This window comes from Neopelma chrysocephalum, unplaced genomic scaffold, assembly GCF_003984885.1.
Source record: "Neopelma chrysocephalum unplaced genomic scaffold, ASM398488v2 Primary Assembly neopelma1_96814, whole genome shotgun sequence".
NCBI classification, from domain to species: domain Eukaryota; kingdom Metazoa; phylum Chordata; class Aves; order Passeriformes; family Pipridae; genus Neopelma; species Neopelma chrysocephalum.
The window spans coordinates 745,410-758,871 of record NW_020925458.1 but is presented as its reverse complement, the minus strand read 5'-3'; the positions used below and the strand labels follow the sequence as shown (position 1 = coordinate 758,871).

At 38.4% G+C, this 13,462-nt stretch overlaps 1 protein-coding gene across 3 annotated transcripts in view; it reads right to left on the bottom strand.

Moving 5' to 3' along the window:
* SMARCA2 (SWI/SNF related, matrix associated, actin dependent regulator of chromatin, subfamily a, member 2) overlaps positions 1-13,462 on the bottom strand; it is a 118,768-nt gene that overhangs the window by 75,347 nt on the left and 29,959 nt on the right. For all 3 annotated transcript variants that reach the window (XM_027709658.1, XM_027709660.1, XM_027709659.1), the window contains 3 exons: positions 11,772-12,101; positions 10,796-10,897; positions 8,340-8,589 (listed from right to left, as the gene is read on the bottom strand). In XM_027709658.1, coding sequence (XP_027565459.1) covers positions 8,340-8,589; positions 10,796-10,897; positions 11,772-12,101 — 682 coding nt within the window. The remainder of the gene's footprint in view (positions 1-8,339; positions 8,590-10,795; positions 10,898-11,771; positions 12,102-13,462) is intronic.

The window sequence follows — 13,462 nt, the reverse complement described above, 5'->3', positions numbered from 1 at the left end:
GATTTTGCAGAAATGACACTGGGTATCCTTTCTCACTATGAAAATAAATTATCAAATAATGAATAGGTCCTTTGGCCTTTCTTTTCATTTTCACTAAAACTAGGTATGTGAAAAGAAACTTGGGAATTTCATTTTACACATACTATTCAGGATTCTGCTTTCAAGCTTCTTTGATATATTGTTTTATGCACACTGTAGTCAGTGATGACATAGAGAGCACTTCCCTTAATATCTGGAATTCTACTTCATTATTTTATTGACAAACAAAAAGTTTGCTAGTATTCACAGCTACATAACTGCTACACTATAAATCAAATTCTATTACACTACTCCTTTACCAGCTTTTTTTGCATTTATTTGCAAATTCAAGAGAGAAAGAGAGAGTAATCGACAAGACAGACAGAACTTGGGGGGTTTTCTATTTTAATATTATCAGAAGAATTCTTAAGTTCCTGGAACAACAAAAAGGATGCAATGCTGCATTACTGCAGGACAGAAAGTTGCTGTCTTCAAGAGAGCAAAAAACTGAAGCAGAATTACATTAGTAATGTTTTTCATAGAGACTGAAAAATGAATCAGGAAGAGTTAGTTCCTAGTTAGAGAAAGTTCCATTAAAAGCTGCAAATATTTGTCCAGACCCATTATTCTTGCAGAAGTCTTCATTCAGAAAATGATATTGGCTTATTTTCTTATTTCCAGTATATGTACTACACTAAAAAAAGGTCACATTTTGTACAATTTCATCTGTCACTGGGCATTCCAGTCAGTAAGAACAGATTTCAGTGCACCTAAGGATGCAAAGTCTTGAGAATTAAGTGGTTTCTTGCAGACTAAATGTACCAACACGGTATATTCTGTGATTCTGATTCTGCAGCGTACATTCATATATAAAAGCAGCCAAGATGTAAGAGAAGAATGCTGTTCTAAATCGCTGATGCGTGCTCTACCTGTTGCTTCTCCACACATGGATGCAACCATGCATCACAACAATTATTTATTACTGTTTTTCCCTTCCCAAACAGCTGCAAGGTTTCTCCTGAAGCTATCACCTACAAAACAGTTATAACCAAGTTGCAGTTTCCCTGACTTTAGTGAAACCCTAAGAGAGCAGTCACAACCTTTCCAAACCTCTCTTTTGAGTTGTGAACTTAGTAAAGCAACCAAAATTTTCAATTTTCAATTTATTTTTTCATTCTTCTTAGCATTGAGTGTTTCTTCTTGTACTATACATGAGGATGAGCACAAAAAAGTTAATTTAGGTTCTTCCAACACACCTTACCATTTTTGGTAACTAACAGTAAGAGTCACTTCCAAACAAACATGGAACTGAAATGACTTACTAGTTCTGTCAGAATTGGTTTGTTACTTTAACTCCAGGTACAAAATATGTGGAAGTGCCTGCTAACGTAAAAGTTTACACAGTAGAAATTCAAGCAATTGCCAAAGTTGGGTTGGGTTGTACATTTCTGTCATCAAAATTATTAATAAAAATCCAAATACACATATTTCTTGAGATATGGCTAAACATAATCAAAGCTCATAGAGCGTGTTTATTATGTCCCATCATCACACTATGCAGTCCACACCCATACAGAAAAAAGATCCTTCACAGTGCTAATATTTTCTTTGTTTTTCTCAATTTGAGTTTATAAAAAAGCTGATCAGAAATAAATGCACATGAAATTTAATTATTAAATTATAAGGCAGATTAGTATTTTCAGGGTAACTTTCCTTCAACTGTTTTCCTTCATATGTTGAAATGTTCTGCACTGAACTAAAAACAACGACACTTCTATGCTTTTATAACCCAGGAGGGGGAAGGAACGGGAACAAAAAAAAAATCAGTATTTCTAAGTCAGTAGAGATATTACTTCAGAAAACTCTTGAGTGAAAATCAGGCCAGTTCTCTATTAAAATGAACAAAAAACTTTTACTACTAATGAAAATCTATGGAAGAATAATGAAAAATGGCAGCTGGATGGGTTACATAAATGAAACAAACAAAAAAAAAAGGAACATATTTTGAAGTTTAATTTCATACTTTCCTAGTATATAATATATACTTCTAAGCTACTAACAATAGTAGCAATAGTAATCATGTTTTCTTCAGTAGTCAGTAGGATTTTTAAAAGAATTTTGTAACAGACATTGAGGTGTTTCTCCCAACAGCCACCTTGTAGTCTTTAAAGAGAATCACTGCAGTTTGTTGGACTGTGGCTATCTTCATGGAAAAATGTTAATAGCTATTAGGTAAAGAGAATCCAAAGAAAAAATTTTCCTAGATGCTTTTTGTAATTATTTGAAGGATATAACCTCACCATTTAAAGGATGTACTTAATTAATCTTTGCAGTTCAGGATTTTATATTCATCATGTAGAAAGTGGTTAGGGAATCTACACAGAGATCTCTTTGCAAAACGAGTGAGGCACATCCCTTCCTCATTAACTGGGGTCAACAGCAGAGGTTACGGTTCTACATTCAAATCTGTCTGGCATGGAATGCCTAGCAGTAAGCCAGGAAGATACATAAGAAGATACTTTGCAGGTAACAGAAAGAAATCACGTACAATCTACACAGGACTTTTAAACTAGCATTACTTTTTAACTAGCAATGAGAAGGTGGAAAAAAGGCTTTCAACAAAATAGAACAGCTTTAAATGACAGACATCATTATCTTTAAGACAGCTATTCAGTGAGATTAGAAAGCAGCACTTTATTTTGAAGAAAGTGTTAAGGAAAGTTTTATAAAAGCATGCATATTGGGTTTGTGAGGCCAGGTTTTAGTAGTGAGGGGGGCTCCAGGGGTGGCTTCTGTGACAAAATACCAGAACCATCCCCCACATTCAGCAGAGCCAATGCAAGGTAGCTCCAAGACAGATGTGCCACTGGCCAAGGGTGTGCCAATCAGAAATAATAGTAATGCCTCTGTGATAACATATTTAAGAAGGAAATAAAAAAAGTTATTGGGCAGGCTGTCCCCTTGCAGTCCATGGAGGATCACAGGGGTGCAGAGATCCACCTGCAGCCCGTGGAGCTGACCCACGCTGGAGAAGGTGGATGCTCAAGGCAGGGTTGTGAAATCATGGGCGCTGGAGCAGGCTCCTGGCAGGTACCTGCAGACTCATGGAGAGAGGAGCCCACAATGGAGCACGTTTCCTAGTAGGATTTGTGACCCTGCGGGGAACCCCATGGAAGAGCAACCCACACTGCAGCAGTTCATGGATAACTGTTGCCTGTGGGATAGACCCGCATTGGAGAAGTTAATGGAGAACTGTCGCCCATTGGAAGGACCCCAGGCTGGAGCAAGGGAAAGACTCCTCTCCCTGAGCAGCATCAGCAAAAACCTGTGATGAATTGACCATAATCCCTATTTCCCACTGGGAGAGAGGAGGAAGAGCTTGGGAAGGAGGGAAGCATGGGGGAGAGCTGCTTTTAAGATTTATTTTACCTCTCATTATCCTGCTCTGATTTTGATAGTAATAAATTCAATTAGTATCTCCAATTTGACTATGTTTTTGCCTGTGATAGTACTTGCTGAGTGATCTCTCCCTGTCATTATCCCAACTCATGAACTTTTGTGATACTTTCTCTCCCCTGTCCAACTGAGAAAGGGAGTGATAGAGCTGTGTCAGTGAGTGTCTGGTATCCAGCCAGGGTCAACCAACTACAGCATGATACAAATTTTTCATTCTGACCAGATTTAAAGGAACACAACTTTAACAGCTCTCCACACAAGAATCATTTAAACTTCTTATACTGATAAGAGTTGTAAGTATCTATGTTTCTTTTTATCCACCTTTAGTCACAGACAGACTAACAACAATTATCATATAATCTCATTTCACAACAACACAGGACAACTGTGAATTTGACAGGAACATTAACTTTCATTTTCTTTCTCTTTGTTAATATACGCTGGGGCCCTTTTTATAGTCAGATCAAGGCTTTACAGGGAGAAAAAGTCTGCCGATGTTTCATTAGATTCAGAGCTTTTTCAGATTCCACAATATTTTAATACCTGCATTACTGTTTCTCCATCTGTACTCGTCTATTTAACATGTGGTTAACAAACATAAACTTATAAGTACTTCTAAATGCCTATCTGATGAATTGTTTGATGAAACAAACCATGTAACTCCCTAGTAACAATGAAAGGAAAAACAAATAGCTATCACTTGAAAAAAAATTAAATGCAATTTTGGAAAATTACAAAAGTTTAGCTAAAATTAAAATATTTCATGTTTACAATATTGTTCTGTGTGTAAAACATGCTCTAACATATAAATCATGTACATGATCCCTTATGAAATGAAAATGTATATATGGTAGCATGATCCTCCCACAAAAATCTGCTGTTAAGCACTAGAGGTGTGCATACAACAAGAGAAATGGCCAAACACATCAAGAATTAACATTTTATCACATAGCCCATGAGCTGGCACTAAATTATTGTCTTTTCAGCGGCACACTTCACATTCTTAGTCCAGAAAACCATGTTCAAGTCACTGATGGTTTAACTCTGGTCAGCAATTTAATCACCACCAGACAGCTCCCTCACTCTTCCCCCATTCCCAGTACAATGGCGGGAAGAATCAGAAGGGTAAGAGTAATGATGAAAGAAACTTGTGGATTGAGATAAAGACAGTTTAATAATTTAAAATAATAATTTTTCTACATTGTAAGGAAAGAGAGGGGAAAAAAGTAGCAAGAAGAGAACCATAAAATCATAGAATCATAGAATCAATTGGGTTGGAAGGGACCTCCGAGATAATCAAGTCCAACCCTTGATCCAACACCACCGCCATGGTTACCAGGCCATGGCACTAAGTGCCACATCCAGTCTTATCTTAAAAACCTCCAGGGATGGAGAATCCACCACTTCCCTGGGCAGCCCATTCCAATGCCTGATTACCCTCTCTGTAAAGAATTTCTTCCTAATATCTAACCTAAACCTCCCCTGGCACAGCTTAAGACCATGCCCTCTTGTCTTGCTGATAGTTCCCTGGGAAAAGAGACCAACCCCCACCTGGCTACAACCTCCTTTCAGGAAGTTGTAGAGAGTGATGAGATCTCCTCTGAGCCTCCTCTTCTCCAGGGTAAACAGTCTCTCCTCATAGGACTTGTGCTCGAGTCCCTTCACTTCCCCTCCAGGGAAGTGACCTTTTGGCCACACTGTTCCTGATCCAGGCCAGGATGCCATTGGCCTTCTTGGGCACCTGGGCACACTGCTGGCTCATGTTCAGCTTCCTGTCAATCCAAACTCCCACGTCCCTTTCTGCCTGGCTGCTCTCCAGCCACTCTGTCCCCAGCCTGTAGCACTGCAGGGGGTTGTTGTGGCCAAAGGGCAGGACCCAGCACTTGGCCTTGTTGAACCTCATCCTGTTGCAATCAGCCCAACTCTCCAGCCTGTCCAGGTCCCTCTGCAGAGCCCTCCTGCCTTCCAGCTGATCAACAGTTCCCCCCAGCTTAGTGTCATCTGCAAAGTTGCTAATGGTGGACTCAATCCCCTCATCTAAATCATCAATAAAGATATTAAATAGAACTGGGCCCAACACTGATCCCTGGGGGACACCACTAGTGACTGGCCGCCAACTGGATGCAGCACCATTCACCACCACTCTCTGGGCCTGGCCCTCCAGCCAGTTCCTAACCCAGCACAGAGTGCCCCTGTCCAAGCTGTGGGCTGCCAGCTTTTTCAGGAGTATGCTGTGGGGCTGAAGTCCAGGTAGACACATCCACAGCCTTCCCGTCATCCACCAGGTGGGTCACCTGATCATAAAAGGAGACCAGGTTGGTCAGACAGGACCTGCCCTTCCTAAACCCATGCTGTCTGGGTCTGATTCCCTGTCCATCGTGTAGGTGCTGTGTGATTGTACTCAGGATGATCTGCTCCATAACCTCGCCAGGCACTGAGGTCAGGCTGACAGGCCTGTAGTTTCCCAAGAAAGACATGTGATGCAAATCAAAACAATTGCTCACCACCAATTCTTCACTGGCTGGCGATGCTCAGCCAGTTCCTAAGCTCAAGGCCCCCGCCAACCTTCTTCCTGCTGAGCATGATGACATCATAAAGTATAGAACATCCCTGTAATCAGCTGGGGTCAGCTGGCCCAACTGTGTCCCCTCCCAACTTTTTCTGCACTCCCAGCCTCCTTGCTGATGGGGAGGTGTCAAGAACTCAAATCTGTGTAAGCACTGCTCAGCAGTAACCAGAACATCAGTGTCTTATCAACATAATTTTCAGCACAAATCCAAAATACAGCCCCATACAAGCTACTGTGAAAAAATGTAACTCTATCCCTGCTCAGGCACTGAGTACATCTAATGTGCAACTTTCAAGAATTCCCAAGTTCATCCAATTAGAAGTTCACACTTTGCCATAATAAGGCAGCAGACCAAAATTTTACTCTTTGGGTCTATCTGTATGTTTGAAATATGCATCTCTAAAATACCTACATGATAATTCTGTCTTTTCATGGAAATGTGTAATTCAAACAGTTTTCTAAGTACTTCAAAGTACTTAGAAAAAAGTACTTCCAAGTATAATGCCCCTTTATCAAAACATTTTACTATGAGATCTCAAGAGCCACTTGTTTCATAAAGCTTTCAATAACCTCACTGGTTTCAGAATACAAATGTTTATATTGGTTTTTTCCTACTCCTTTTTCATTAAAAAATTGTGAATGCATCATGTTTCTGAATTAAACTTGCCTATATTAAACCTAAATAAAACACCATTCAAAGCTGTTAAACTGCTTCTTTCAAAGCTTTTGTCTGATGTCACAGTTTTAATTAATGAAAAGACTTCATGGAATTCTACGTATTCTTGTATTCAAAACAAAACCAAATACCACTGTTGTTCAACATTAAAAAAGCTTGGATCTTTATCTACATGCTGGCATAAAAAAATAAAAATATAAAACTCTTCTGCTGCAGAATCCCTATTAAATTTTCATCTCACTTACTCTGCCAAGAAGGTCAGTGTATTTAGAAACTGATAGATATGCTGTATCTGCAACTAGTTCTCTAAATTATTAAAAGCATCACCGCTATTTTCTGTCATTCTTCACTTTCCTACATTTATGCATACTAAGGCATAATAGACTGGCACAAATAGTGCAAAAGAGCAGGGCTGGAAAGACAGGAAGAGTAACAATTTGAGGTTATATCATACTGGTCAAATGATCCTTTGTTGAATTTAGTGCTACAATTCTTCAGTCAGAGCAAGTGTAGACCGTATAATGGTGTGTTCTACAAGCTTTCTGAAAAAGATGCTAGAAAATAGGGATTGCTCACACTGAGACAGTTACAGCAATTCAGTCCTAGGGTATAAGCGTAAGACTGACAGAATAACAACAAAAACATGCTGATAAATTACGTAAGCATTATCTGATGCAAAATGTTGTTCTGGAATCAAGGCCTCAATTCTGGACATTCCAAAACACTTTGTGGTGTTTTATCTTCATAAAGAAAAAGTCATTAAACCAGTCTTCTGTGAGATCATCATCCCCTTGGCTACCTTTCCCTAGAAACTCATTGTTAAAGTAACTGCAAGATGCATCATTAGTCCAAAACAAGTAAATACCCTAAGTGCAATTAATTCCCTCTGATTAATGATCATCAGGAACATATGTTAAGTGCAGGTCAAAATCCTTCTGCCCAGTAGATTCTCAAGGTCAGTTGTTTAAGAAGCTTGTTGATTAGAAGAGGAAGGAAGTCCCTTTTTAACTCCAAAAGAAATGTCATCCTTTATACTTCCTAACAAATATACTCCACCATCTATCTAGTTCACTCAGGAGGCAATTTTTAATAATTATGTTTCCTGGTAACATTTTTTAATCTTGCCTATGCTTTCTTATTATTCTCTCTACTCTTTGGTCGCCAGCCAACCACATCATCCTAATAAAATTTGACTTTGCTGTAGCCACTAACTCATCAGCCTTTCCACCCTCACTGTTCTTTTCTAACTTCCCTTTTGTTTATAATACTGAAAACTTTCTGCACTAAATTGATTTCTCTGTAGACTATAAGGATTTTGATTTCCCAACTTTCATTGTTTGCACCATCCAAGTAATACACTAACCCAACAGAGCCCTTGAGCTTGTTTTAAACTTAAGTGGTTTGCAATGATACTGCCAGCACATTTTACCACTTCATAACTTGGGGAAAAATTAAATCATTGTTTGGTCTGCGGTTTGTGTACTTCTCTGTGATGCAGTTTCTCTCTGGAAACTCACTTTATGCTACTGGTACTACAGGAGTTGATTGCAAGGAGTTTCAGTTGAGGATATGAAAAACAAGAATCTGCATATGCATTTTAATCTTGTTATTTGCTTTTACCTATATTCACGTTCTTGGAGTATTTCAACAGGATCCAATCCTTGTGGCTTCTGGATAGGGCTGATGCGATTCTGTTTTTGCTGCAGCTGGACAATGGGAGAAGGTTGTCCAGGTGGTGGCTGTGGTACAGAGGGCCCAGGCATGGTGGCAGCAGGCTGGGTGGCAGTGGGGGCAGGAGAAGGCCTCCCACTAGGGGCGGGCGCCGGAAGCTTTTGTTGTGCATTGGAGACACTCATATCTGGGGCTTGGCCTGAAACAGTAACAGTACTGATTCACAACATGAGTTATGGAAAGCAGGAACAAAATCCAGATGATTTCTGAACACAGAACATGAAGGTAAGACAAACATTCAATATCACCAGAGAAAGCACACTGAGATAGACTACATTCTGTTTTTAAAATAGACATACTAAAACGTAAGTATACCATACACTGCAAGAAGTGGCCCAAAGAAAAACAAAACACCTGAAACTTTACAATGAAGGCTGTTTCTTTTGCCATTCCTGAGGATTTTAAATTCTAGAAGAGACAAAACAGCTATAGAAATTACTTTCTGCAAATGCTAGACCTTGTTCTGCCTCTTGTTCACTATCCCTACACCACTTAGAAGAAAGCATCTATAACCGCAACCTGACAACAAGCAGAAGTAGGTCTGACTTTAGAGCTCTATCAGAACTTGATAACCATACCAAAATTTCTACAACTGTATTTGGAAGTAACTGCCAGATATAAATAGCTTGCGTTTCATTATGATCTCCTATTAATTGTACTTATTTCATATACTAGGAATTCAATTATTCTAATTGTCTTGAAAAGTAACACCTCAGTTAACACAAAAATAGTACCTGTCATTTATAGACACTAAGGGTCATAGATTTCAGTATGCTATTATGACGAATTACCTATGTATTCAGATGTTCACAAATTCACTAACAACACACATTGCTAAAATAAAAATGCAGTTTAATTTTCTGAGGAGTCATAGTCACTTAATGCTAGGGAAAACAATTACAAAGTACATCTCAATCTTGTAATCAACCTTAATTCAAACCCAGAATCCTGAAATCTGCATGAAAAGATTTCTTCAAGATCACCACTTGTCATTCACACATCTGAATCAAACTTCACAAAAGGAACTCAAGCACAAGCTGTAGATTCTGTATTTAGCAACACTGCACTTCAGCTTATAAAAAATAAGGAAAAAGCAACCCCACCAAAAGCCTCTGTGCAGCCTCGGTTTTCAGGGAATCATGCAAGTTGAATGACTGTGTAATGAGTGACAAATAAATTTGAAGACATAAGCACAGTCTTTAAAAATACATCAAATAAAACCTCCAAAAAGATATAGCAAGGACAAATGAATTTTTTCTTATTTAAAAAAAACAGTAATGAAAAGACAAGCACTAAGCAGCTTGTAGTTAAACAGGACAGACATATTATGATGACATACTGGATTATTTAGCTACAACTATCCATCTAGCAATTCTGTGTATCTGCCAGCATTTCTTAGCAGCAGCATTTGAGCTAGAAGGCCCTGTGCCTTGTAAACTCATATACACAACCTCTCCAGAAACACCTACCCCTTTTTTTATTCTACTCAAATTTTAAGTATTCATTGGGAGTACTCCAAGAAAAGCAATTCTACTTCTGATTACACACTACTATTTCATTTTCTTTTTATGTTGCCCTAAGTTACCAACTAATGACAGAGACTTTGTTATGACATTAACTATCACAGAGTCACCACTGACCCTAGATTTACCCACAAGAAACATTACGTACATAATACCTGTACCATATGAGAAGCCTGCATTATTCACAAGTCTGCACTACTATACTTTTTTTCAAATGCCTCTAAAATATCCTCCACAACTTCAAACATTATGTTTTTCTAGGATTTCTAATTCTTTTAAATGCAATACTTCTTCCACTCTACTTTAAAGCAACAAAATCAGCCCATAAACCCAAATGTGATCTGAATGATTTGGTTCAAAACCTGATTATCACATGGGGGAAAAGGTTACACTGCTCATTTGATCTCGAAGACTACACTGATCATTCAAAGCTACATGAGTCCAAAACAAGCAAACAAACAAACGACAAAAAAAAAGAAAGCAGCCTAATTCTATCATGATTTGAAAACTTTTGTTTACAGTAGCAAAGACTAGAGGTGAAAGACAAGCTTGCTGCAATTAAGCATGCTCAGAAAACTACTTATCAAGTAGGTTTTCTGGTTGTCCCACAGGCAGCCTACACATTTCATTCTGATTGCAAAAAGATGCTTCATGTTCAGTCTGCCTAAAAACTGCAGTAATTTCATGTGGGTTATTCACAGATGAATAAAAAGTTAGACTCTCCTTGATTAAAATCTTAGACACGGTAAAGGTTACACTATTTTTCTGCGTGCCTTTTTACCTTCTGTTTTTTCTTTCCCCTGCACCTTTTCCCCACTATACCTTCAGGCCAAGTTTTAGGGGTAATGGCGGTTGTATGTCCAGGCATCCCTGGAGCAGACCCTGGTCCAGCTGCAGCACCACTCATTGCATGTAATCCAATACCTGCAATTTGACAGAGGAAAAAAAAATTTGTTAAGACACAAAGCATTTTCAAGTATTCAAAAGTCATTCTTCTTTCTAACATGACAGTCTATTCAGGCAACTAGTACTTTTCTTCATTATATAAGGATTTAAGTAGCTTTTATTGTGAAAAAATATATGTAATGAAGCATATTAAAATCATGTTTTATGAAAAAATCCCAACTTATGTGGTAGCAAAGCCATATCCACAGAAATTGAGTGAATGGTGAAATCATTAAAACAATTATTTAAAAGAAAATAGTATTATCTTAACCCTCGACTTCTAATGCAAAGTCATTAACGGAAGTGTTCTGAAACTAACAGGTGCAGGGTGATTAATGTAACAGTTTTCTTAGGAGCAATGTGCTTGCTTACCACAGTGTAACATCTACTACCATTAGGAGAAAAAAATAAGGACACTTTCTTTTCCTTATGTCTTTCACTTGACAGCACACTACAGATAGTTTGTTTTCATTTCAACAACCTAAATAATCAGGCAACTCATTCCAGATTATTTATCTACTTTCCTGCATAAAGATAGGAGACTGAATTTTCACTCTAAGAAAAACAGTGAAATTGCTATCAGTAAAGTATGATTAACATTCTGGCAAGCATAATTAGGACAGACCCAGTACTGCACAGTGAAATAACTTCTATTTCAGTTTTGACAATACCCTATTAATAATAGATGTGTTTTATGAACTTGTTCAAACTTAAAATCAAGGGCCATGCTTTTCACTTTCATGCCGGAGTACAGTCCCATATTATAGCCCTGTACAGTACCCATTTTTTAATCTACCACAGGCAGACCTTCAAGAATTACCTGAGCAATGACTCTTACCAGGCATTCACTTACCAGACTGTCTGTTGAAGGCACTGGGAGGCTGCTGTTGTTGAATGCCAGGCAGAGTCCTCTTGCCCTGAACAGCAAGCTGGAGGTTTTCTGGTAAAGGTTGACCTCTAGCCAACATTTTATATGCCAGAATCTGAGCTCGCAACTGATGCAGCTGTGCAGGGCTGAAAGGGGAAGGCCCTCTGTTAGCCTGATTCATAACTTGTGGGTCTCCTGGTATAATGGGTCCTGGCTGACTAGGAGTCATCTGAGGTGGTGTTGGACCTCCTCCAGACATTGGACTGGACACATGCTCTGGTGCTCCTAGTGGAGATGGGTGTGGCGACATATAACCTAGAACAAGTAAAAGAATCACAAACTTACCTTTCTGTTAGTTCAATCTAAATTCCATCAAATTTCTTTAACAGTACACAGAGTATAAAAATGTCTGTCTCAAGTCAGGATAGCTGTAGTATTTTCTGCAATGACAAGGTGCAGTCTTGGGATATCAAGATAGTCTCAGGAGCTATTCTTTAAAAAGAACTACAGTTATTTAGTCCAATACTTCCTAAAAATAACAATTACCCTTTGTCTTACATTTGGAATAAGACAAACTACAACATGAAATACAATACCGAAGCATAAGGATATGGTATTGTTTACTAGAATTCTGAATAAGTGTTTCCTTGTGGAACACATACAGAGAAGTCTGCCTAGTTTACAGCTTAATACTCTATTTTGATGCACACACATTAAGGAATACCCACTCACTTCTACAGGCCCTCTTGGCCAAAACTCACCAACATACAGAAATAGAAAGAAATTGTATTCACTTTCTATAAAATTGCTCTTTAATATATAGAGATTAAATGTTTGAGCCAGACAAAGAATACTCGATACCTTCTGCCATCTGGGTGCTCAACAATTTGGGACATCAACTGCAAGCACAAAAATCACCCTCTGAAAAAGCTGCTGAAGACTATGCTACTCTATAAAGTTCCAGAAGAGCAATTACAGTTCTGGAATATTAAAGCACTTGAATTTTAATTACACTTACTATGTATGTGCTCAAGCTTCACAATGCATAGCGGATAGCAAGTTTGCTTTTTTTCGTCCACCAAGAGTGAAAAAGAGGTAATGATATTTACCCACTTCCACTCTGATACTGTGGAACACAAATAATGTTCTTAAAAATTGGAAAAGCCTACAAAATAATGAAAAAAAATCTAGAAATCTTCTGGCTTATTTACATATTCCATGTTAGGAAGCTACAGATAACAGAACTCTTAAGTTCATGCCACATTCTGCGACACCAAATCTAGAACAAATCTTCCCTCACACTTCCTGTCACATTCAAGTGAAACTAGGTCAATTTCATCTATATGTGGTCCAGATCACGGAAGAAAGAAATTTTGCCCTCTCTTTAGCTTCACTGTTCCTACTGACCCTTCAGTAAAGTTAACACAGGCAAAATCTCAAAGTAGTTTCAGCTTTTCTGGGATGACAGGAGCTGTAAGTCACTAGAACTTAAAGAAGTGGAGAAATAAGAGTCCTAGAGAATTGATATTCGTGCTAATTGATGCTGAGGTCTGGGGATAAAAATGTAACAAAGTAAAGGTTGTAAATATAACATAGACAAAGAAGAGAGGATTTCATTTCTTCTAAAAAGGAAAACGAGATGGAAGTGCAGTAGGAAAAAAATAGTTTTGTCCCGG